Source organism: Diadema antillarum, unplaced genomic scaffold (assembly GCF_040938485.1).
Source record: "Diadema antillarum isolate AM-2024a unplaced genomic scaffold, OU_Dant_1.0 seq00000400_RagTag, whole genome shotgun sequence".
In the NCBI taxonomy this organism is placed as follows: Eukaryota; Metazoa; Echinodermata; class Echinoidea; order Diadematoida; family Diadematidae; genus Diadema; species Diadema antillarum.
Window position 1 is genome coordinate 2,101,363 of NW_027271391.1, and position 26,515 is coordinate 2,127,877.

The 26,515-nt window shown below is 38.3% G+C and overlaps 1 protein-coding gene across 1 annotated transcript; it reads right to left on the bottom strand.

Annotated features, from left to right (window-relative positions):
- Positions 1-20,535: 20,535 nt before the first annotated feature.
- Positions 20,536-23,461, bottom strand: LOC139732157 (caspase-3-like). The gene is made up of 5 exons (XM_071643027.1): positions 23,393-23,461; positions 22,731-22,947; positions 21,734-21,970; positions 21,209-21,318; positions 20,536-20,727 (listed from the first exon to the last, which is right to left on the bottom strand). The coding sequence occupies exons 1-5, from the start codon at positions 23,459-23,461 to the stop codon at positions 20,536-20,538; spliced, it is 825 nt and encodes a 274-aa protein (XP_071499128.1).
- Between the last annotated feature and the right edge of the window lie 3,054 nt (positions 23,462-26,515).

Genomic DNA, 26,515 nt, shown 5'->3' on the forward strand with positions numbered 1-26,515 from the left:
CAGTATACCCGCAAGAAGAATTTAAGTAGAACACGTCCAGCAAGTAAGACACATGCACTGACTCGCCCATCAAATCCTTGTCCGCCCTCAGAAATTGTCCAGTATGGTGGAAAATCCCTGCACCCAACAAGCCCGTGTAGATCGCCCAGAATGGTGTGACAGGGCCTAAACATGGTTACGGGTAAAAAGATTCATGTGCGCACCTCCGGAGATACGTGCTAGGTACTGTCATGTGCGGGTCATCTGCGGGGACCTCCGGGTAGTAAAAATTGTTCCTTGCAAGTCGCACGCCAGACTTGCCCGGAAAGGTGTGACACGGCCTTAGGATGTCACTCCCGAGCGTCACTTGTAGATGATGTTAAAATGGTACACCTAATTTTGTTACCAACTTCAGCTACCAACTTTTGCTACCAACTCAGTCACGCTAACGTGGTACACCTTTTTCAACCATGTGGTGGCACAAATGTCGTTGGTGGGCACGGGGTAAAGTGCTAATTCGCACCGTTACCAACTTCTCCCACTTCCTCAGGCGACGGCTGGAACTTGGATTGGGCACGAGGCATATGCGACAAGTCACATTACCACTACTCCCGAAATCCAACGGTGACGACTGGAACTTGGATTTGGGCACGGGGCATAATTGTGTCGAGTCACATTACCACTACTCCCGAAATCCAACGGTGACGACTGGAACTTGGATTGGGCACGGGGAATATGCGACAAGTCACATTACCACTACTCCCGAAATCCAATGACTTGCTAGTAGTCTCCTCTGGAACTTGGATTGGGCACGGGGCATATGTGACAAGCACATTCAACCGAGGATGAATTACTATTCATGACTCCTATATGTAAATTCGTATCTTCGAGATAACATGGAGATTCTTGCTTAAATCATGACAGACCACTGGCTACGGAAAAGTCGCAGGTTCAATGTAAAAAACCACGCCTGCCGAATCGTAGGAAACAAATAAACTACTCCTATGGCAAGTGCATTAACTTACCAAACATTGAAACGAGTAGTATCGTTATTTGGAGTGACTTCAACTTTGTCATCGTAGCTCCTGTTTCATTTACCTGCTTGCTGTACTGTAGAAAAAAAAAAGAAATCAAGGAATTGTCAGATATTCTCTTCTGTTTTGTAGTTTATGTGAACGTTACTATAACGGGCAGCACGCCAATGGTTATGATAATATCATTATGATAGAACGTTATCTTGTTTTCACTTTTGAACACTAACAGGACTTATACGAACAGACAGACAGGCACACATGAACACACACACAAACATACTGACAATTGTAAAGTTCTGGTTATACTGATTTATGAAATGTAATTTTAACATCCTTTGAACATATTCAATGATGAGCTCTGTTTTATTTCAATGTGAAAACTGTTCCAAAATTTTGGTCAAAAACAAACAAACAAACAAACCTTAAGAACTGTTCAATCATGACACATAATTTATGATAACGATTCTATCCGTAACTTCATAGTCTTCTTATATTTAGCTAAGAGTCACCATAGAAACAAAATGACTATGATCTGCTTATTCCATTCAGGCGGCAAACTTGGTCTAGTGCAAACGCGTATATATGTTTTATGTTTCACTTTGTAAATTAAAGGATTTGGACAGAACAGAACCTAAAACCATAAATCTACAACTGTTTTGGTAATCATCGTAATACTATGGGTCACTGAATAGATCTCGATGGTTATACTATAGACTTTAAAGACAATGAAATGATTTGGGAAGATTTTAGGGAAGCATGTATTTCCTATTTTGTTCTTTATGTCAACATGGTCAAAGATGGGTATAAAAATTGCCCATAGTGAGCAACAAGATAAAGTATCCTGATAAAGGCTTTGAAAATCTCGATATTTTAACTTTTTATCATTTTGATGACTGAAACTATCAACTGCATGACAAGACTACTATGATTTGTAGACATTCTTCCATTTGTGAAGCCCTGTAAGCATGCACCACGACTAACGTTGCAGGTATATTGCATGTTGAGTCACACGATCTTACCTACCTTATCGTAAAGAGTTATACATACATGGCATAGCGGCGCTTATGTGAAGTGACGCCTGTTGCGACACGGATTGTCGCCTCCTGCTCGGGGCGACAATCCGTGACGGGCGTTGGCGGCACGGATTGTCGCCCGCCCTCGAAGCACATTTTGCTGGGTAATATCGTTCTGGACATAATCATTGAAATACTAACACATAACTTACATGGCTACATCCATGCAAACATGCCATGTAAAAAGTCATGGTGAGATTTCAAGGAAGTGTGAATGTGCGCGTGCACATGATAATTTAGTGTCCGTTTGTGCGTGTGTGTGTGTGTGTGTGTGTATGATGGAAGAATGTGTTTATTATGTCAGTTTTTTGCGTATGTGTTTTTTAGCTGCGCGTGGGGAGGGATACCTAGTAAGCTGTTGCTGGCATAAACGTCGATATTGATTTTATCAGCAGCTTTGAATTTGATGAGTTTGTTTGGCGGATTTGTATATGAATTCGGAGTGGAGCTTGCGTGCGGGCGGATGCTGCTTTTCTGCATACGGTCCATTATGTTTTATCTATCAACATTGGGAAGTCGTTTCATCAGGAAGGAATGTTGTATCGGTTCGGGTGTGCACGGTGTATGTGGGAAGGGGATTACATTTCGTTATTGCAAAAGTTTGTTATTCTGAAGGCTCATTCGTCCGAAGGCTCTTTATTCCGAAGGTTCGTTATTCCGACTTTCTTGGATTTTTTGGATCAACGAACCTCTAGGTATAGGGAATTGTGTGTTTGGGATAAATGAAGCCTCGGGAAAAAAACGAAACTTCGGAATAATACACACACACACACACACACACACACACATACGCATAACTTACCAGCAACGGCGTAGCCAGGATTTCATCTTAGGGGGGGCGGTTAGTCTGCGAGGGAGCGAAGCGACCGAGCCCGAGCGAGCGGAGCGAGCGAGGGGGGGAGGGTGTGGGAGGGGGGTGTCCCCACTCCCACGGTAAGAACTTTTTTGCATTTTGATGTTGTAAATGGTGCAATTTGATGCATGTTTTTGCGCGTTTTATCGACGTGAAACAGTCCCACTTGTTTAAGGTAGCAGTTTATTTTGATGTCGATTATTATTGAACAATTTGCCTGTAAAATGGTATAATTTAAATACACTTCTTGTATCAATTCTTTTCACTGAATCATGAACGCTACTGAACCCGAGCGAGCGGAGCGAGCGAGGGGGAGGGGAGGGTGTGGGAGGGGGGTGTCCCCCCTCCCACGGTAAGAACGTTTTGCATTTTGATGTTGCAAATGGTGCAATTTGATGCATGTTTTTGCGCGTTTTATCGACGTGAAACAGTCCCACTTGTTTAAGGTAGCAGTATATTTTGGTGTAGATTATTATTGAACACTTTGCCTATAAAATGGTATCATTCAAATACACTCTAGTATCAATTCTTTTCACTGAATATCATGAACGCGACTGAACCCGAGCGACCGGAGCGAGCGAGGGGGAGGGGAGGGTGTGGAGGGGGGTGTCCCCCCTCCCACGGTAAGAACTTTTTGCATTTTGATGTTGCAAATGGTGCATTTTGATGCATGTTTTTGCGTGTTTTAACGAGTTGAAACAGTCCCACTTGTTTAAGGTTGCAGTATACTTTACTGTAGATTATCATTGAACAATTTGCCTATAATATGGTATGATTTAAATACACTTCTTGTATTAATTCTTTTCACTGAATATCATGAACGCGACTGAACCCGAGCGAACGGAGCGAGCGGTGGGGGAGGGGAGGGTGTGGGAGGGGGGTGTCCCCCCTCCCACGGTAAGAACTTTTTGCATTTTGATGTTGCAAATGGTGCAATTTGATGCATGTTTTTGCGCGTTTTATCGATGTGAAACAGTCCCACTTGTTTAAGGTAGCAGTATATTTTGGTGTAGATTATTATTGAACAATTTGCCTATAAAATGGTATCATTTAAAAACACTTCTAGTACTACTTCTTTTCACTGAATATCATGAACGCGACTGAACCCGAGCGAACGGAGCGAGCGAAGGGGGAGGGGAGGGTGTGGGAGGGGGTGTCCCCCCTCCCACGGTAAGAACTTTTTGCATTTTGATGTTGCAAATGGTGCAGTTTGATGCATGTTTTTGCGTGTTTTAACGAGTTGAAACCGTCCCACTTGTTTAAGGTTGCAGTATACTTTACTGTAGATTATCATTGAACAATTTGCCTATAATATGGTATGATTTAAATACACTTCTTGTATTAATTCTTTTTCACTGAATATCATGAACGCGACTGAACCCGAGCGAACGGAGCGAGCGGTGGGGGAGGGGAGGGTGTGGGAGGGGGGTGTCCCCCCTCCGACGGTAAGAACTTTTTGCATTTTGATGTTGCAAATGGTGCAATTTGATGCATGTTTTTGCGCGTTTTATCGATGTGAAACAGTCCCACTTGTTTAAGGTAGCAGTATATTTTGGTGTAGATTATTATTGAACAATTTGCCTATAAAATGGTATCATTTAAAAACACTTCTAGTACTACTTCTTTTCACTGAATATCATGAACGCGACTGAACCCGAACGAACGGAGCGAGCGAAGGGGGAGGGGAGGGTGTGGGAGGGGGTGTCCCCCCTCCCACGGTAAGAACTTTTTGCATTTTGATGTTGCAAATGGTGCAATTTGATGCATGTTTTTGCGTGTTTTAACGAGTTGAAATAGTCCCACTTGTTTAAGGTTGCAGTATATCTTGATGTAGATTATCATTGAACAATTTGCCTGTAATATGGCATGATTTAAATACACTTCTTGTATTAATTTTTTTCACTGAATATCATGAACGCGACTGAACCCGAACGAGCGGAGCGAGCGAGGGGGGAGGGGAAGGTGTGGGAGAACTTTTTGCATTTTGATGTTGCAAATGGTGCAATTTGATGCATGTTTTTGCGCGTTTTATCGACGCGAAACAGTAACATTTGTTTGGTAGCAGTGTATTTTGATGTAGATTATTATTGAACAATTTGCCTATAAAATGGTATCATTTAAATAATCTTCTTGTAGTAATTCTTTTCACTGAATATCATGAACGCGACTGAACCCGAACAAGCGGAGCGAGCGAAGGGGGAGGGGAGGGTGTGGGAGGGGGGTGTCCCCCCCCCCCTTCCCACGGTGAGAACTTTTTGCATTTTGATGTTGCAAATGGTGCAATTTGATGCATGTTTTTGCGTGTTTTAACGAGTTGAAACAGTCCCACTTGTTTAAGGTTGCAGTATATTTTAGTGTAGATTATTATTGAACAATTTGCCTATAAAATGGTATCATTTAAATAATCTTCTTGTATTAATTCTTACACTGAATATCATGAACGCTGTCTGTTCAGCAATCAAACAGAAAAAGCATGCACACGAGGGTGTAGATAGGGGCATATCCCCTCCCACACGAACGTGATTTTGCGTTTTCAGACCTGAAATTCAGCGATCTGGTGCACATTTTTGGTGCAATACTTTTTCATCGAAGTGTTAAAATCACGGAATTTAGCTCTTATTCCGAATGTGCACCATCTGTGTGTATGTATAAAGTCTAGTGAGGTAGAGCTTAGGGGAAGGGGGATTTCCCCTCCCGCTCGCGGAGCTTTTGCTTTTTTAGAATTGAAATAAAGCGATCTGGGTATAGCCACAGTCTACTTCTATGCATGGCGGAAGGGTAGGGGGGGAGGGGCGGGCGAGCAGGAAGAAGGCGTGGGCGAGTGTTATCTCCACCCTTCCCTTCCGATGGAGCTTTTGCCTTTTTAAGGTTGAAATTGAGATATCTCGTATACGCATATTTGATGGAATCAACATTTGGGAAATCACCAAAAAAAAAAAAAACAAAAAAAAAACTGATGGGGGGGGGGACTGAGGGAGGAAAGGGTCGATTAAAAGGGGAAACTCCCCTTATACATGAGGGAACCTTGAGTTTTCGGAATATAAGTGATAAGTCTTGTGCACTCAGAATTATTCATAATTTTTTTGCAAATCTAAAAAGTGTACTAAGCTAGGGAAAGAGGCACAGAGGGGGAGGGTTTGGGAGGGGGTATCCCCCTCCCAAGCACGAGAGAATTTGCATATTTTGAATTGAAATTCAACGATCTGGTGCACACTTTGAGTGAAATATTCAAAAAAATATCTTATTTGATGAAAGGTTGCAAAGGAGACCCGCTTCATGTGCATGCATACAGTATACACGCATTTTTTTTTCCGCCTCCCAAATCCCCGGTCCAAATCTTAGGGGGGGCGACCGCCCCCATCGCCCCCCCCCCCCCCCCCCCTGGCTACGCCAGTGCTTACCAGTCATACCCATCCCACCAAAGCTTAACACCGGAAGAACCACCCCGAGCCCGGGGCGACAATCCGTGTCGCAACAAATTTTTTGCCATCACGGATTGTCGCCTTCGAGGTCAAAAACTGGGAACTGCACTTATTCAAAGCGTCACGGATTGTCGCCAGGCGACAATCCGTGACGGGGGCGACAATCCGTGTCACAACAGACGCCTCTCTCTATTATCAAAATTGTTCTGCTCGTAGGGTATGATACTTTCATGCTAGGAGACCCGTTTACTGCTACAAGCAAGTACGTTTCTCTTAGGTGAAAAAAGGTAGCTGAAAAAACCCAAATATCAACACTGGGCATTATCCTTAGTGTGTAAAGATAAATGAAAGTGATGACACAGACAGAGTGTAAAAAGAAAACAAAAACACGTTATACTTACTTTCTTTATATGGAACTGCCAAATCTTTGCCTGGATTGCTCACTCATTACCGAGAGGTACGATAGTCAACAGCGTGCAGTATCATTCAGCATCAACAACCGCAGTAATTATCGTGCACTAGATTATCACTCAGATTGTACATAGTGAAATAGAAGAGGAAGTGTGAAAGAGGAAGTGTAAAAAATCAAAAATAAATGAGCTGAAACCCGGAAGTAGCACCGGAAATATTGTTTGCGCCCACCCCCTTACAAAGATCCACATTTCTCAGTGACAACTTAACCAAAGTAAATGTTTTTTTTTGTGCAATGTATAAGTAAGATGTTATATTTCTAGACCGTATAAAATAGCAGTCAGACAGTTTTATTATATCAAACTTATCAAGGCGGAAATCCGATTGTATCATTTTTTTTTTTGACATACTGTGCTCAAGAACATTTCAGTATTATTCGAAAAATGAATTTTTTGGCTGGGAAAGATGAGATTTTTTTTTTTCCTAGAAAAGAAGGCTGGAGCTTCAAAGTCAAAATATCAGAACACAGACAGGACACAGCTATCATCCTATCTAACATGTGCTCAAAGTACTACTAACTAAGACTATGACAGAGTCTGTAAAAATTTTGTAAAGTAAGAATAATCGATTATGTCTATGTAAACTCTCTTTTTCTGCATATACCACACAGTACGTGGTCATGGTGGTTGGGAAAAAGTAATAGAAATGCAGGCGTGTCTTCATTTTTCACTGTTATGATTTACATAATTATATGAGTCAAAAATTTTCCGGTCATCTCGACACTGTCAGTGTGGAGCTACTGCCTATAAGTACGTGTATTTAAAATCGAATAAATTTCTTTTGTTTGGTCGTGACTTTTCGTGATGACAATCTTAGTTTTCTGAAAGAAACGTGCAATCAAACTTGGAATATATTTGACGGGACACTGCTCTCCGGGAAATGTAGGAGACAGACGTCAATACACCCGCAGTCATATTAACTTTAGAAAACAAGACGTAATTACAGAATTGATTGCGTCAGTATCCTACCAATTGGCCAAAAAAAAATGTTTAAAATGCATTTTCTCTGTGTGTTTGTGTGTTATGGGTGTGTGCTTTCATGTTTTCACGAAAACAATGATTGCTCTTAAAATCACTTAGGGCATATGACAAAAAAAAAAAAAAATATGTACGACTGTATATCATAGACTTATAGCCTAACAATTTACCCTGCTGCTCGATGTATAATTCATTCATTTAGAATGAAACTATCCCAGAGTTTGCATAACATAATTCAAATATTATAATCATTAACATAGGCCGACACATTTTTTTTTTCAACAATAAAAAACCCGTGAACTTTTTTAAAGAATTCAACCCACCACTCCTGTTAGGATGCTACCGGAAAAAAACAAACAAACGTTAACGGTGAATGTTTTGACAACTTATTACCTTATCTTGAATCAATTCATCAAACCCATGGCGTCATTACTGAGGATAAACTTGACACTGTGTCTGGATGGTCAAAAAAGGCTCATCATGATTTAGTGCGGTCATAAATGTTATTGGTCACTGTCGCCGGCCATTACGTTTAGTGGATCTTATTTGTTTGTATGACACAGCCTTTGGTGGTCATGATCTCTTTTGTTATATAAAGGCCCATGAGCGAGAGCATTGGTACTGTAACCGTCATAGAGGAATTCGACTTCGGACCACTGTAACTTATGGCCGTCATAAGTGGGGGCCGGCTTCCAAAGAAGAAAAAACAACAACAATTTCAATAACTTATGCAATGAGCCAGGTGCGTTGCTATGTCGTTGCATAAGTCCTATGAGCCTTATGTAACTTATGGCGGCCATAACTGGGAGTTTCGAAAGAAGAACAATGTAACCACTTTCAATGGGGTATGCAATGAGCCAGTTGCGCCGCTATGTCAGTGCATAAGTTATCTTTTGTTAGGCATACTAGAAGCCCCCGGTTAAAAATTACCATAGTAAACAGTACCCAAACCGAATTGGTCATGACGGTCTTGTACGGTAGTTCGCTTTTGTACCGGCCGATGTGGTCAAAACACTATTACTCAATTCACCGCATTTCATTTTTATTAAAGGAGACATCCGGATGATTTTCAGATTTTTACATTTGAACAACGATAAATTACTTATTGTGAGTACAGAGTTTCATAATTTATAGTGATTGGAAAGAGGAATAAGAATGTTTTCAAAATTCATAACAAATTGCAATGAACAAGGATGATGACATGGCAGCCTCTCCATAATAATGCACGAGTTGGGGCTCAAGGAAACAGAACAAAAGAAGAAGGTGGGCATACATTTCACACAGGTGAACTTGTCAATCAAGCAGTATTGTAATGGAATAACAATGCTACATTTCTGAAATATGTGAGGCTCCTATGTCATCAACACTGTTCAGTGTAATTTGTTTAATATTTTTCAGAGTAATGGTTTCTCTGCTCAAAGACCACAATGAATTCCACAAATCTATACATAGAGCTGTCGATTTATGTACTACAAGATGTGAAATTATGAAAATCGTCCGGATTGCCCCTTTTTTGACTCCACATGGCAATTTGCCTTGCCACAACTTTGATTAAAATGCATCCAGCTAAACAGTTGTAAACATTAAGGATGCAACGTAAAAAGGATAAATCCGAAATCCCTCCTTCTCATACATTAGTCCTGATGGAGGACCTTGGACCTGCTGAGTCGAGATTTAACCAGTACAGGTCTATTCTGGGGTAGAGGAGGATGAGTGGTAGGGACAGATATTCATAGAGTAGGGAGACAAAATTATCCCGATAGCCACCTTAAAAAGTCAAGACATCCGGCTCTTAATATAGATATGGAGTCAAATGAAATGAATTATGATACGTAACGAGAACCTAAAGACCCCAGGGGCACCCCTAATCCTCCATAAGCAAACTTGACACTACAGTCAACAATGCGCCTACATATTCCCTCATTTCAGGGCTTTGAATACTGTATGACCACAATGCAGGAGTAACTGTGTATCGTGTGTCGTTTGAACACAATTTCCCCTCAAATTTCCCATATTACTCATTTTCTCTGCACTATTTCACAGTCTCCCTATTCTATTGAACGTCAGACAAGTATGTCTGAACATTTCGCTCCAAGGTCACACTTTTGTCGAGGAAATTCATAACAACATTTACTGCTGTTGAACAAACTATGCGTCGTTGTTTATGTACGTGCCGGCAAAACCGCTTATACCTTAGGCAAAAAGGCTTTGCAATGTTATGAACAAATTATATCTTCTTTTTTTACCTGAACAGTTTTTAGCCAGTCTAATGCAATTCAATGAGTTCAGAATCCTCTTCGTTTTGAGATAAAAGTCAGCATGAAAACAAAAACGAATACATGTATTTGATGTGCTGGTTGCAGTCAGGTGGCAAAATTCGGATTATTGCAAGCACATCATGTTTATAACATTTTGATTATATACGCGTATATGCTTTATTGTTCAACATTTTTTTAAATCATATCCATAATGCAACATTTACAACCTAGGTTTTCATAACAACATTTACTGCTTTAAATAAAAAAATGAGCAAAACCATGCATTACAAAATATACATCACATCTTGCATTACAAAATATACATCACAAAAACATTCGGAGATAGGCAAAAAGGCTTTGCTTTTTTATAACGCTGTCCTTATGAGATTATAACATAACATCAACATAATACAATTTGTAATATCTATTTAAACATAATTACGTATACTGTTAAAATTGGCACACACAAGTTAATGACCCATACCACAGAAAGACAGAGAGACACGCACACTTTTTGGAAATCAATCATAAAAGTTCTGTGAAACTTAATAAAATATAATGTTAATATATTCTTTGAATACACATCACAATGGAGCCCTCCATTACATCAATGTGAATGCTGTTTCAAATGTTGGTTTCACACACACACACACACACACACACACACACACAAACAAACAGCTTCAGACCTGATCAATCCAATTTGTTAAAACGATTCTTTCCGTAAGTTCAGAATCCTCTTCGTTTTGAGATAAAAGTCAGCATGAAAACAAAAACGAATACATGTATTTGATGTGCTGGTTGCAGTCAGGTGGCAAAATTCGGATTATTGCAAGCACATCATGTTTATAACATTTTGATTATATACGCGTATATGCTTTATTGTTCAACATTTTTTTAAATCATATCCACAATGCAACATTTACAACCTAGGTTGCCTCCTGGATTAAAGCAGGATAAACAAACCATAGGAAAAAAAAATCCCGACACAGTACCATGGGAAATATACAGAATAAAGTCTAAATACACGTGACATATTATAAAGTGTACTCAGCATTTACATTTAAAATTACAGATACATATCCAAGAACAATAAAATCGCATACCCGAACAAACAGACATCTGCAATATTTAATTCTTTAAGACATACATTTCTATCTAAATAATACAATTTTGCCTCATTCTTCTGTTTACTTCTTCCCTCTATTGATAGGTCTTACTATCTCATTCTCTCTCTCTCTCTCTCTCTCTCGCCAGGCAATCTTCACCTGCTTCCCTTTACCTTCCCCCTGCTGCACAACAATCCATCGTTTTCATTCTCTCTCTCTCTCTCTCTCTTCTCTCTTTTAACAACTTATCAATTTCGTTTCCATAAACTGCATTTCAATTTTCTCATTGATAAACAAAAGCCTATTAGCAATACGAAATCTTAACAGTGACATCGTCTGGCACCGTGTTCTAACAGTAAACCGAATCCCCATTTTTTCTCCTTGCGTAAGTATAGAGTCTTAACATTTACAGAAAAAGATATTTACGGGTATTATTGATGTCATATGCTTACACCTTGTCTAATATCATCTAAAATTGTTTAGTCATGATAAACCTGGCCCCATTTCTTGTTCGGTGTATGACTGAAGCTTTACCATTTGTTCCAGGTGCCAAAGTGAGACTTGGGCTTAGCCTTGTTTTACCGTCCACCCATTTTTTTATTTTATAGTTTTACCATATTTCGAGGGTGCTGAATTTGGATTTGGGTCATGCAACTCTTGCATCCTTGAGAGTTTTGAGATATCTAAAATGACTGCTAAATTGGCCGCCAAAAACTGAAATTCCTGCAATTTTCCTTACAAACGGTGTAAAACTGGACACACCAAAGTTGTATCGCATTTCGAGTGTGCCGAGTCCGAATGTAGATGATGCAACTTTTGCATTCTTGATGTTTCTAAGATATTAAAAATTGCCGCCAAAGATTTAAATTCCAGTATATTTCCATTTAGATGATGAAAAGCCTCTGGTACACAGACTGATTTCAAGAGCGTTATTTATGGACATTATTAATGGCATAAGTTGAAATTACTCAGTGATATTCAATTGACAGGGCCTGGACGGGACCTATCGGTATTTCCTGATTGTCTACAAAGCTAAACATACAATAAGATCTTCAGTTACGGTCCTCTGCAACGCTGCAACGCAGACCCATTCATTAGTACTTAAGTTACGCGAGTACAATTTTCTAGGTGAAACAATAGGCGCTAAAGTTGGGAGGAGAAATACAAATTACAATACAATGGCATTGTTCTTGATGGTAAAAGATGAAAAGCGATGACAGAGACTAGGTAATCCAAAAGAAACCTTTATACTTACTGCATTTAATCGTAGAACTGCGAAGCACGAAGAGTGGTTGTCCTTACACTAGACTATTATACAGAATGCATATTGTGATGTATAGAGGAGGTGACGTTCAATTATACACAGGAGATATCAGTGCAATTTCAGAAGGGACTTCCCCCTGCTCCACTACAGCGTGTCGCCATACAATGAAGTTTCACTTTGACATCCTGCATGCTAAATTCGTCACCCCCCCCCCCCCCCCCCCCCCCATTCAATGCCATCAAGTCAATTTAGTCCAGGCTAGGCTCCATAGAAAGTGCACCTAACCTTGTTTTTTGATATATACAATGTTTTTTGATGGTTTCTTGTCAATTCGAGGGTGCTGATTCCAAATCCGATTGATGCCACTCGCGTAACCTTGAGCATTTTCGGCAAAACGCAAAAATCCAAAATGGCCGCCAGATATGCTAATTTGGCCATGATAATCCCAGTTATGTCAATTTTATGACAAATTATTCCATCAAAGTTTTTTTAAATTTTTGTTCCTTGAGTAATTCTACTTGCACATGCAAGAAATTTTTCATTTGAAGAGGTACATTTATTATTTTAAGCTTATTTTCAATTCAAAATGGCCGCCACTCCTATACTCATGTACTATATGAATGGCAAAAAATATGCATAGAAATAGAAGACGAATTTTCAGTCACATACCTACGCTTTTATCAAGTTTTGCATGTGCAATGCAAATCTGATGAGTGCCAATAGCAAAACAAGCAAACAAACAAGCAAACAAACAGAAAGTTTATTGTTTTTAGGCTTATTATTATTCTTCTTAATACAAAACTTCAAAATGGATGCCACTCATATACCCCTGCACAATATGAACGGCAGAGAGTGTGAAATAAACAAATTTTCTTTTTTTTTCTGTCACTCAGGTACACTGTTTACCAATTTGTGTGCTGATTATAAATCAGAAGGTTTTTACTAACAAAGGCTGTTTTATTTTTTGATGCAAACATCCAAATTTGCTACCTCAATCTGAAATTTTCCCTAGGTATTTGGAAAAATCCACCAAAACTTGAATTGACGCCAACATCAAGATCGTTTATCAGGAATTATTAGATACGATCATTTGATACTTACTTGCCTTGACATGTTCAACATCAAAATATTCATTCTGATTTACTGAATTAAAAGGCTGAATCCTAGATGATGACACAAATGAAACTGTCCTGCTCTACATTATCTTAAAGCGATATTATACAAACTTTTCAGTCCCCTCATCCGAGAAAGAACATGAGGCAGGGGAAAGTGGAAAAAGGGACCACCTCACTTCCTGTTGTCAAATCTCTGAAATGAAAACAATGCCCCAAAGTTTTAATGTTAACCTAGATGAATTATATATGGTAGATGAATTTTACCACCGTTTTTTCGGAGTGAATGTGTTTGAGTATAGGCCTATGATGTCGAGGGAGACTCTGAGATCTGTACAGTGCTGCCTCATTCTGAAAGCAGTGCTATAACAACTTCACACTGCTTGTCTTTAATCTTCAGCATTTGCAGATTCAGGATTGCTCTCGGTAACCAGACCAGCTGTGTTAGGACTCTGAATGATGGCCTCCTTAATGGTGGCTGTATAAACTAACTCCACTAGAGGTCTTTTTAACATATATGTGGTGACATTACATTCACTTCACGGAGGAAGTTTGCAGATGATCTTGCCTTTACGTCTCATAGAAAGTCCTTGGATGACATGAGCCGAGTATACTGACCCATCTCAAGACAATAGTGATGTACTTCATCTTCTGGAGACTTTGCCCCAACCTTTATTAGATTATCATCAGACCCATGCCTTCCATCTTAGTAACCATCTTGTCAACGCTATGTTCAAGGTAGCCCTCTGTGGCAAGCCTTCCAAGCATAGGCTAAGGAAGTCCACCCTCCTTCACTGGCACTCGATCACTCTCCCTCACACTGGAAGGAAAGGATGGCAAGTGTCACCAGTGCCATCAACGCATACCCTGACCTTCCAAACACGATAGCAGGGGGGGGGGGGGGGGGCATTTCATGAAGCGTTTTGTCTGACAAATTTGTCTGACAAATTTGCTCTCAGCCAATTAGATGCAAGGATTTTATAGCTTATAACAGTTTGTCAAAAAGAAAAGATCTGACAAAACACTTCATGAAATGCCCCCTCGAACAACCTGCCATCAATGCGCCTGAAATCCCACAAGCCTAGATTTCCCTACTGTAACTTGAAAGCTTTGACCCCAAAACAGGTTGGTACAGATGCTGGTCTGATGTCATCTCTGATACCACCCAAGTTACCTACAACACTGTCTCTGGCCTGGCAACAAAGCCACAGGGCTTCAACGGGTGGTGATCAAGCAAGTCTTCATGTCTTCATCCTGTTTCTATGGCAAATAATCGCCCTCTGACCCCTGAGGAAGTGCTGAATATCACCAGATGTGGTTGCAATTAAAACAATTGCAGGACTAATATGCATCTTTAGCCTGAGAATTCTGCAAATTTGGGGCTGATGTCGCCTGCTGCTAAACATACAATTAAAGGGTTCTTTAAAGACAATAAAAATGACAGTTTTAGTTTTAAGACAAGACTGAATGAGATCATGATGTCAAAGTGTATAATTATTATCAACACCTGGGAACTGTGAAGAGAACTGAAAGAGGTATCTCACATTGCTCCTTGGTTGATGTTTAATGAACAGTTTGTACGGTATTGCATTAGGACAGTTTCGTTTATGCCTTCAACAGTTTTTGTTGTTGTTTTAATTCAAGAAGAAAATCAGGTTTGCTCGATAATATCAAGGCGGCACTTCTATATTAAATCATATCAAAGTGATGGAGATTATGATCCATTTCGAACTTACCTCAGGACTGCTCCCTCCCCCCCCCCCCCCCCCCAACTCCTTGCTGGTAAAAAAAAATCTACAATGTAAAGGGTTTTTAGTTGTGTCATTAATGTCCGATGTGTTTTTGTCTGCAACCATGTATCTCTGCACTTACTGTATAGGATTTTTCTGTAGTTTGTTAATATGGTTTTAGGGGAATGCATAATACAAGCTTTGCTTTCTAGCTTCCCCTCCATTTTCAACTTTATTTGATAAATACCATGTATCTAGGCTCCTTAATATATTGTGTTAGTATTACATTTTTATATTCAACCGGCATGTACAATGTGATGGTATATTGATTCCTTGCGAGACGTTTAGTGAACTTATATTGTTGAGACTTTTGTTGAGACAAATGAAATATATAAGAAATTGTGTTCAACATCGTAAGGTTTATGAATATTAAATGCTTATATATGTAGGCCCCCTATATATTGTAAGTGACACCCAACATATTGCACATGCAACACTTTATGATAGCGTAGGTACGGGACTGGAAATACAGTAAATTTGTTCTATATTTCCATGCATATGTTTTGCCATTCATATAGTACATAAGCATAGGAATGGCGGCCATTTTGAATATAAAAATGAGCTTTAAATGCTAAATGAACCTATATGAAATGAAAATTAGCTTGCAAATGCAGATGGAGTAACTCTAGGAACAGAAATGTACAAAGTTTGGTGGAATAATTGGTCATATAATGCACATTATTGTGTTTATCACGGCCGAATTAGCATATCTGGCGGCCATTTTGGATTTTTGCATTTTGCCGAAAATGCTCAAGGTTACGCGAGTGGCATCAATCGGATTTGGAATCAGCACCCTCGAATTGACAAGAAACCATCAAAAAACATTGTATATATCAAAAAACAAGGTTGGGTGCCTTCTAGCCTGGACTAATTGCACGAAATGATAAAAAGAGCATTCTAACTTCCAACCCAATGCCATGGAGTTCAGATACACCGTTATCTTGTGATTTGAGTACTTGATACTGTACTCACATGCGTTTTTATACGCGCACGAAGATGTTTATTGCCCAATGTTACTCCAGCATTGTACTAGGTGTTAACTATGTATCAGATAAAGATAACACTGTCACTGATGTAAGTGATGGCTGAATAGTGCTCAATTTAGTTGGAAGTGATTTGAATATTGAAGCATAATTCAGTTTCATTTAAATCCATGGCTAACTTTCAAGTTAAGTTCCAGATTTCGGTCAAATTCTAACCCTCTGTACAAAACTTAGATTTTTACACTGGAACCTATGAAGTGTATGTATGTGTGCTTACAATGAACAATGGACATGAATACCACCTTTTCAGAGCTCTGCTGACTAGCCTGCTCCTGTCATGGTCTCTTGCTCCAGTGCACATGAATGCTTTATTGATAATTCACGATGGATTGCCCTGGGCACTGCTAGTCTGAGTTCATGGTAAATGTAAAATGCATGCACATGAAAAAAGTGAGCTCATGCTTCCACCTGCTTGCATACACTACATTTCAGGATGAATGTAAGACTAGCTGCGATAGTGGAGTTCCCCATGAATGAGTGATAAAGCATTCAAACATGGCCATTCACATACACACCAAGGACTCCTGAGTAAAGTTAAAGTTTTGTACAGAGTGTTGAAAATAAAGCAGAATCTTAACCCAAACTTAAAAAATACTCTTGAATTTAGCATTTGTTTAGTGAATCTGATTATGCCAACATTTTCAAAATACCTCTAATAAAATTCAGCTATTGCCCATATCAGTGTCAGAGTTATCTGATGTACAGTTTTTAAACTGTTATGGATCAAAAGTGGGATTTTTTGTTTTTATAAACACCTAGTTTGATAGCTGTCTTTATATCATGATTAGATTAAACATATAACTACTACAGGACAGACCACTGCAATTTCCTGATGCAGGGTCCTACTTTTTTGTGATACATTGATGACAAAATTGGTGAAACTGCTATGATGGTAAAACGCATCATTATTTTTAAACACTGTATGGGCACTTAGGGTGAAAAATAAAGACTTTCTGACAGCTAAACCAGCTGTAAACGTTGATTGTAGCTAGGATGCCCTCAAACACGAGGTTACAGTATCCTATGACCAATGGATAACTTTAATTTAAAGATTCACTTTGATAGCGCAGATAGAAAATTTCTAGGTGAATTCTTAAAACTTGCCTTCACAAAACGTGCTTGTATACCAGGCAGAATATTGTGACTTTACAGCAGATACTCTGTATTGACAAACGGAATCATGTTTAAACAAAAAAAAAAAAAAAAATCTAGAAGGAATCAAGGCATAACATATCCGTCAGTCATTTCAGTGATGATCTTCAACCCCTAAATTACTGAAATAGCCCTGTAAGTAAGTCGAGGAACACATGTACTGTTTATTGCAATCATAAATTTAATATATTGTTATGGGATTATGATAGTATGGGTCATTCAGGCGATGCAAAATTGGATCGGTAACCATCGTAGCATTCGCAAAATTATGATGAGTATTTTTTACTTGTATACATTTGCTGCCTACATGCAAATGATGATACATCAAAAAATTACCCCCCCCCTTTTTTTTTATTAAAAGGAATGTGTACTGCTTTACTTTAATGCTGTATTTTGTGTGCTATAGGGAAGGAGACTTCGGTTGAAAGAAAAATAAATGTTTGTCAAGCTAAAGATTAATTCGAATCCTTCTTTTTTTGAGACTGCAACTCATAGGCGCTTCTGGAAAACATTCTGTTTCTTAAACCACGTCTAACATTTATAAAAATATTTATGGTAGAAATGCCATTAGCAAGGTTTGACAGAAAATCTCAAGCTTTATGACGATGTAAATTTTATGACAAAGTTATGGTATTTTTTTTTCTTGCAAATGACCTGTATATAACTCTGTGCATGTAGTAGCCTTGGCGCAAATTCCTGTAAGACCAATAAGGGTGGTGCCTGCAAGCTAGCTTACCAATTCTTACTGAGGCCGAGACCTGTTCACGGGAAGAACAGAAACAAGGACGGATGAAAGATCAATAGCAACGGAAGAAAAAAATGAGGATAGAAGCAAGGACGGAAGGAAAGTCGAATTATAATGAGCAAGCTCGGGGCGCGTATTTTGCTTTCAATTATCAGCAATACTTGTCCCAAAAAGGGAAGAGAGCTCCATCATATACATAAGTTGCAATACTTTTGAGAGGTAAGCCTAGATGCCCTTTTAAAAATATTTTAGTATGAAACGCATAATTCTTGCCAGCATTCCCCAGGTTCAAAGATCGTTTTTCGTACAAGTAAAGCTTTGGACAGCTTACGACATTCCGCGCATAAAGGTTTAATTCTGATGGACGACTATTCGGTCCATGCACAAAATCTATGTAATGTGTGTATGTATGTATGTATGTAGCATATATATATATATATATATATATATATATATATATATATATACGGAATAAATCAATTCGAATTATTGATAAAAAAAAAATCACCGTATCGTCATACACCATGAGGAATGCAAAACTAATTATTTTATTACAAAACCAAAATAGAATACAATGTATATTGGTAATCATTAAGCTTGTCAGCATGTTTTAAACTGTGCTTAGGAGATGAAAATATACTTTTTATCGAATCCTAACTCAAACTGTATGTTCAAATGATACCTAATGAGGTTTTTATTCAGTATTTTATTCCATATCTCACTGTGGGTCATAGATATTCGTGGAACTTGGATCATGATGGACGAAGAGGAAGCAGACAAAAAAAAAGTTTAGGACTACATTCTGCATTAATTTGGACATGCCTAATACGCAAAGAAAGTGTTACCGAAATTTTTTACGCTTAATAATCGGATAGCAGGTAAATTCGTGTTTGAAGAGTGCATTTATTCTACTCTTACGTAACCGCGTAACACGGAACCATATAATAGACCTGCCATATCGCCCTTCTAATGACATAAAAATGTATTTACTTAACAATAACTTCATTAACAAACATAGTATAAATCACAAATTAATGAAAAGTAAAAGAACATGATAATTGCTAGAAAAGAACCAGCAGTAGCAAGCAGGCCAGTTGAGGCCAGACTATCCAAAACACACAGTAGAATACAGATTTCATTATTTACAGTTTTAAAGCACATTTTCAATATTCATAGAAGTAATAACATATCATCCAGACGCAAGGTTTCTTGTAGAATTACTGAAACGTCATTCGCTAAGAGATATTTCGTAACGATTTGATAAAAATGTTACCTGAGTTTTTATAGGTCATGTGGGAAACCTCTCCAAATTATCCTACATGCCATCGACATATAATGTTAAATTTACTATTTTCAGATTTGTTGGGGGGGGGGGGTTGCTAGCTTTTCATCTTGTTTTACTTGAGTCTTTAACAATAATCAATTTCAAGGCAATAATCATGGAACAGACTATGATGTGTTGGGTCAAATCTCAATTAATGCGTACAATTCGCATTTTGTATGTGTTATTGCTATTTTCTTTCGAAAGTAAAAGCAAACATCCGACATTTATTTCTACGTATAAGTATTAGGAAATGGAAATAACAAAATAGGTTCCATGTAACATTGTGAATACATAAAGTTCCAGACAGGAAGAATGACATGAACTCGAATCATCAACGAATAATAGAAATCCGAAGTAATATGTGATTTTTGTTCAATAGTATAATTAAAGAACAGAGTGGATTTCAACATTCAAACTTGTGGAAAACTATGCATGTAAAAGCCAGTTGATAAGATATGGCACTTCCATTACATACATACAGAGATCGGTTGAGCTTGAGTTGGGTTTAATATGTAACCACGGTTTAAAAAAAAAAGAAAAGAAAAGCTTGCCATCAGCTATTCAAGAAAGGTTGTGAAATGATAACATATGTAACGAAAGTACAACATAGAAATACAACACGGAATGGTAATATAAATAACACCGTTCTCATGACAAGCCACGTGTACCATTGTGATTTATATAACACCTAAATAGATCCGTGTTATTTGACTGGTTGTCTGATATTGATCAGTGGTTTTTCATTAGCCTGGGATTAAATATCACCTTTCATTTTTTTTTTAAATTTCGTGTAAACAAAGAGAACAATTACTGTTAATAATGCATATACAAAACTGCGAAATGAAACATTCCTTTAGTCGGTCTACAGTTCCGCAGGGAGCAATGACGACACATTAGATGAGTGGATGACGTACATACGATGAATTACATCACACAACATGGTTCCTAGTCGCCGTCTCCATGCACCGGGGGACTGCCGCGAATCTTTCGGGAGGATACTTGGGCAAGAAGTATATCTTCTTCACTATCCCCTGGCTGATCGTCTGCGTTGTCTGGTAGGTGATTACCATACCATTGTCCTGGCGTACGCAGCCTCGTTGTCTTTGGACACGCCCACTCACCTTTGTGAGAATTCGAAAAAAAAGAGGCATGCTCACTTGCAAATTGTGCCAGAAAAAAATCGCCACAAGGTAATTTCTGATTTCGGGACTGCAAATTATTTCGATGCAATCCACAGATCCTAAGACAGTCAATAGTGTTCTCAGATGTCAAGATGAAATTAAGGAAAACTGGTACATGGAGCATGACTGCAAGAAAAAGCGGTCTACTTTGACAATAGTTCACATCAGTGAATTTTGAACTATAAAAACGAATTACCTGCGTTTTTCTATAATCTTAAAAAAAGTAGTTCAATCACATTCACATTTCATATAGGGCCTATGCTGTTTTGCGTGAGGAAAGTTTGATCTGATTTGATCTGATTTTAACAATGCTTACTCTTTGCCAGCTGATTGCTCATTGTCAGACCATAGGCCTACTATTGTTTATAATGCTAATCAGTAATATGCACTTTTAAAAATCTCGTCTCTCTCATGATCTCACCTTGTTCATTATGGTGCTAAGGTCATACAGGTGCGCCCCGGCAAGAAGTTCCTCACACAATGCCTGAATGAACCAAGATCCGTTGACGTTATCCCGCAGTGCAACATAGCCTGGGATGGGTTGGTGAACAAGTGGGAAAACCCTTTGTGTAATCGTCAAAAAGTATCGATATTGAATGAAGTGAACTAATCTATCTTGGTTCAAATGAAAAATTACAATTTGTTTTAACCAGTATAGTAACGTCAGTTATCTTTTAAGTCTTCTTTAAGGAGGCATATGTGTCGCAATATTCAAGCTCTCAACGAAGATCTACATGTATATACATGTATAAATCACACACACACACACACTATATTGCTTGAACCAGGTCGTGCGATTCGTCACTCCAATCACTGCCAATCAATTATACAGCAACGTAGAAAATGGAAGTTAATGTTACCATCGTAGTTATCGTCACGATCTTAGTTCACGTAATAGTGACATAATGTTGGTGTAGTCTATACTTTCCCACGAGCATTCATTCACCTTCGCAAGTCGCATGAGCAATGAACATGTGCGCATTGTCAGGAACGTTGTCAAACTCAACCGGTTGGGGATTCCCCGAAGTCTGGCAAGCCGCGTACAAAACACTGTTATTGTCTTCCTTGCCTGATTCATCTCCAATGTCAACTAGGTTAAACGAGCCGGCACCTCTACTTATACACCTGTCAGGCTGTGATATCGGCTGTGCTGATTTGTCCGTTGCACTCGTTGTCACTTTATCTGGAGAAACAAACAAACAAACAAAAAACAAACAAACAAACCAATCATACAGGTTCCTGTTATCTTACTTTTGTTGGCTTCGTGTCTCCTGTTCTCACATTGCGTTCTGACGAAAGAAGTAGCGGGTTAAAAAAAGTTAATGAAAGAAAAGCCTCGAGATACAAAGTATTGTTATTTTTTTCATAGACTTTTCGGAATAAAAAACAACAACAAAAAACACCAAGACAAGACAGGTGGACCTTTTTATTGATACGATAATCACAGTAGACCTAATTGAATTTCGTGATTTAGTACTTTAAAAGTCTTCAATTTCGCTACTTCGGGATATATAGTATCTTCTGAAATTCTTCAAGTACAAGTCTGCTCTGTGTTCAACTTAACTTTTGACAAACAACCAAACAAGCAAAGTTGAATAACGACACTCCGACTCCTCTACTTTTACCCTCACAACTTGTGCTTTGGTGAATACATGGGCAACTTCAAGAATTCATGAACTAACGGTTTACCGATTTCACTCGAACCTTCACAAGCACTTTCGCTCTATTGATGTCTACGTAAGAAAGGAGTTTCGTTAAATGTGTTTTTGATTTGTATTTTCGTTCTCGTGTTAATACCTCCGCCACAAAACGAATAATCCATTCGCTTCCCTCTAACAAAAGGTAAAGACTAAATAAAACTTTCCATCTATACACTAAGTGAATTTATCAGACAGCCACCTCAAATCAGTAATTGAAAAAAAAAAAGATGCAATTGCAATTACCGCCTCTGCAAGCCTGGAAGAAAAATATTTTGGGTTTTCCTCTCAAGTATGGACAGTTCCTCCCGGAAAACATATCCTTGATTTCCTCCACGGTAATGACGTGACCATCCTTCCCACAAATCCCTTCGCGGTCTCCATGGCTCATGAACACGAGAACGGCCGAGGTGTGAGATGGCCGAATCTTTGTCTTCAGTGAGGCGAGCGAGTCCCTGATCTCCTATCAGATGATAAAAACAAAAAGAAAATTACCCAAGATCAGTCAATGCCGCTTTCTTTTAGTAGAAAATTATCTAATTTTTTTCCGATGTTTTCGTTATCATTACTTCTACCGGTTCATAGTTTTTGTTAATCACTTTGTGTTGCGCATTACGTTGTAACATGCTTACATATTTCTAATAATTCCATCTTACTGCTTGGGTAAATGTAGGTTGTGTCTGAACCTTTTTTCAATGTCATATTTTTATTGAAAAGTGGCAGGAACAAACCTTTATGAAAATGAATATTCTTACCACATTTTGATGAATATGACTACTCTGGAATAAGAGGTACATTTTTTAGATTGCGATGTTGTGAAGAATTCCAAATAACTGACGTCTTTGCTCCAGCTTTTTTTCTTTTCTGAATATTGCTGTCCTTTTAAAAGATAATCCTGACAAACTTACGTCTGCAGTGAGGTCCTGAACAACTACGATCTTGTAGCCGATTTCCCGGAAGACGTGAGTTACGTTCATTACGTCAACTTCTGATCCCTTTCTCTTTCGTCGGTCCATGAAGTTGTTGTTGTTAATAATAAATGCCATACCTTTGTTCCTCAGGTTCATTGAGTAATTCTGGAAGAAAGCGTTCATTTGATTTCATGTTTAACATTGCAAAACACAGTAGAGCAGACATGAATTACAATGACGACAACGACCTCAACAGGAAAGTATTAAAGCTCCACACTATATTTTCAGACCTTCAAAATCTATGGTAGCAAAATCATTCGATTACCACTTTTACACCATTAAAGACATCTTTGGTGCGGGGGGGGGGGGGGGGGGAATTTTAGTGGATAAGACTCCCGACTCCCGAGTTCGAATCCCACCCAGTGCTTACGTCCTTGGTCAAGATGTTATTACCCACTATGTTTCTCTCGACCCAGGTGTATAAATGGGTACCATTTATACACCTGGGTCTCATCGTATCATATATTATATATTATATATTATATATTATATATTATGTATCATGTATTAAATATTATATATTATATATTATATATTATATATCATATAATATATGTTATTGAGGCAATCAATATGTGACAATGGACGTCGCTGTGTTCACATTAATCCTTTTACAAGCCTTCGTGCCTCGGGTATACGGTATACGTAGCAGATCTGACAAAAGGACATCATATATATATATATATATATATATATATACTGTTTACATTTGGATGAATGTGTATCCTGATACACTCTACCATGAAACTGTCAGAAGAACACTCTGAATGATGCCGATAATTTGAAGCAGTAAACGCGACTACTATTAAAGCTAATTTTCAGACAACGCATAAGGTCTAACCCATGCACTCCCCACCTCTTTGGGATCTAGCTGTTCTTCCGTTGGCTGTGCAGGACTGATCTTCTGCGTGTAGGAACCATCAGTATCGGGAAAAATATCTGCAAATATCAACAACGGCATCTGCTAAATCGCGGAGATAATTTACTATTTGACATTTACACACCGAGAGTCTCGATACCATTATCTTCTCATAGGACTGCCAGTCAATCTCTGCTTCTGTAACTCTAAATACCATAATGTATAGACATAAAGCTTGACACCAAGAAAAATTATTGAGGACGGACGGAGGCATCGGAGTTGTCATTAGGTCGTAGTCGAAGGGGCAGCAGAGATCCATGTAACCCACAAACCCGTACAAACCGATCGATAAATCGCCAAATACCACAGTACACTGAAAGCGGTTCTCGCAATCCAGTCCTGGAACATGAAGCGTGCATTTTATGTGGTGATTGACTATCATCAAGCGGTGTTCCCTACTTCATATGCTAGTAAAAATTGATTCTAAGTTTCTGTCGCTGCTTTGTGTGCAAGAATCATGCTTCTACAACAATAAAAAAACAACGATTATAGATTTAGCATAAAAGACATCAAAGCAAAGCTTGACATATTCTCTACAATATTGCTTATTACATGTCCAGGGTGAAAAAAAAAGTCTATAAAACTTACATAGATTCGAAAAAAAAAAATCTTTCCCCAAAGCATGACTACGCTGCTGTCTCGGAATAATGTGGCACATAGGTGGTTTGCACCATGGCACATAAGGAGTTAGAGACATGACGTCATATGATACATAGATGCAGCAAACGTAGATAGTCCTGATAGTCGGCAAGTGTTCAATGCTTGGCAAACAACATGACTTCTTTTGTGCAAACAAACAAACAAACGATGTAATTATACTGACCACTTGCTTCTGATGGGGAGGATTCATCCGGAGTTTCGAACTGAGATTCATGTAGCGGTTGGTAACTCTTAAAACGGAAATAAACAGATCATAAAAGAGAGAAATGTCAAGACATGATATGCAGTACATTATTCACTACAACACGAGCTGCAGTTTTCCAAGGAATGAAATAATTATGTGTTACGAGACAAAGTAATTTGAGAATTTGAGAAATTAATCGGTTGAGTTGATTTTCCACTGAATTTGAAAATGCAGGATATAATGTAACGACTTTGAAAATGTAATTGATCTTTCTTGTCAAGAACGGAAGAGGGTGATATCTAATTTGGTTGACATTGCTACGGCAATCTTTGCATGCAATATATAGGTCTCATTATTTGAACATAATTAGTGAGCTCACTTGTGCGAAGTATAAATGTCTGATTAAACATCTGTGTCATTTTGCATTATAATGAATGACTTATTAATCTCTGATTCCTTTTTCTTTCTGGACCGGTTGTACTAGTTCCCCCTTCAAATACAGACTTAATTTCACTGCTTTAATCCTTATTTCATCAATGTTGTAAAAGCAGACATACGTCGTTCCGTTTGCACTTCCGGATGAAACACACAGCAACAGGAACCAATAATGTTAGGAATAACAGGTACGGGAATGAGGTTTGATTTGAATCTGAAAAGATGAAAAAGTAACAAGAGGATACAGTCTCATTATATTTTAACACGGTATAAATTATCCACAGTATTTTGATGTATTGATAACCTCAAACTAGATACTGCTAAATTTCCCTTACACAACTGGTAGATGTTAGAGTTTGAATTTCAAAAGGGCACATTTCTTTGACGTTGCTGAATGCAGCTGTAAATGTGTAATCAAAAATATAATTAAACGTAATAAAATCTAAGACATGTGTACCGGTGCATTTCCGATATATGTATATATATATATATATATATATATATATATATATATATATAAACTGAAGAGAGATATGTATATATATGTAAACTCTTTCCCCTTTTTGGTAATTTGTCATGGTTACCATAGCAACGCGTTGTTTAACGTTTACGAAAGATACGTTTTGCCACACCTTAAGACTTCAATTTTGGTCGCATGTATAAAATTCCATGTAAGACATTGCTTCAAATACTAAAATGATAATGTTACTTGGGGAGTTAAAAAACAAAAACCTTCGCAGTTTTGTATGATTTTTGTTTTAATTGCAAAAGAAACTGTTCTTACCGTTACAAAGCATTGCTCGACTTTGAAGAAAGATATATTTTGCACATCTGAAATTTTATTAGGCACATGTGTCATATC

Excerpts from the sequence above, each read along its gene's own strand:
- LOC139732157 (XM_071643027.1), bottom strand. The coding sequence starts at position 23,461 with ATGAACGTAACTCACGTCTTCCGGGAAATCGGCTACAAGATCGTAGTT. Across the intron at positions 21,971-22,730 it reads CTTCCAGGCTTGCAGAGGCG|ATAAAGTGACAACGAGTGCA; the intron begins GTAATTGCAATT and ends TTGTTTCTCCAG. Across the intron at positions 21,319-21,733 it reads TGCTCATGCGACTTGCGAAG|GCTATGTTGCACTGCGGGAT; the intron begins GTGAATGAATGC and ends AACCCATCCCAG.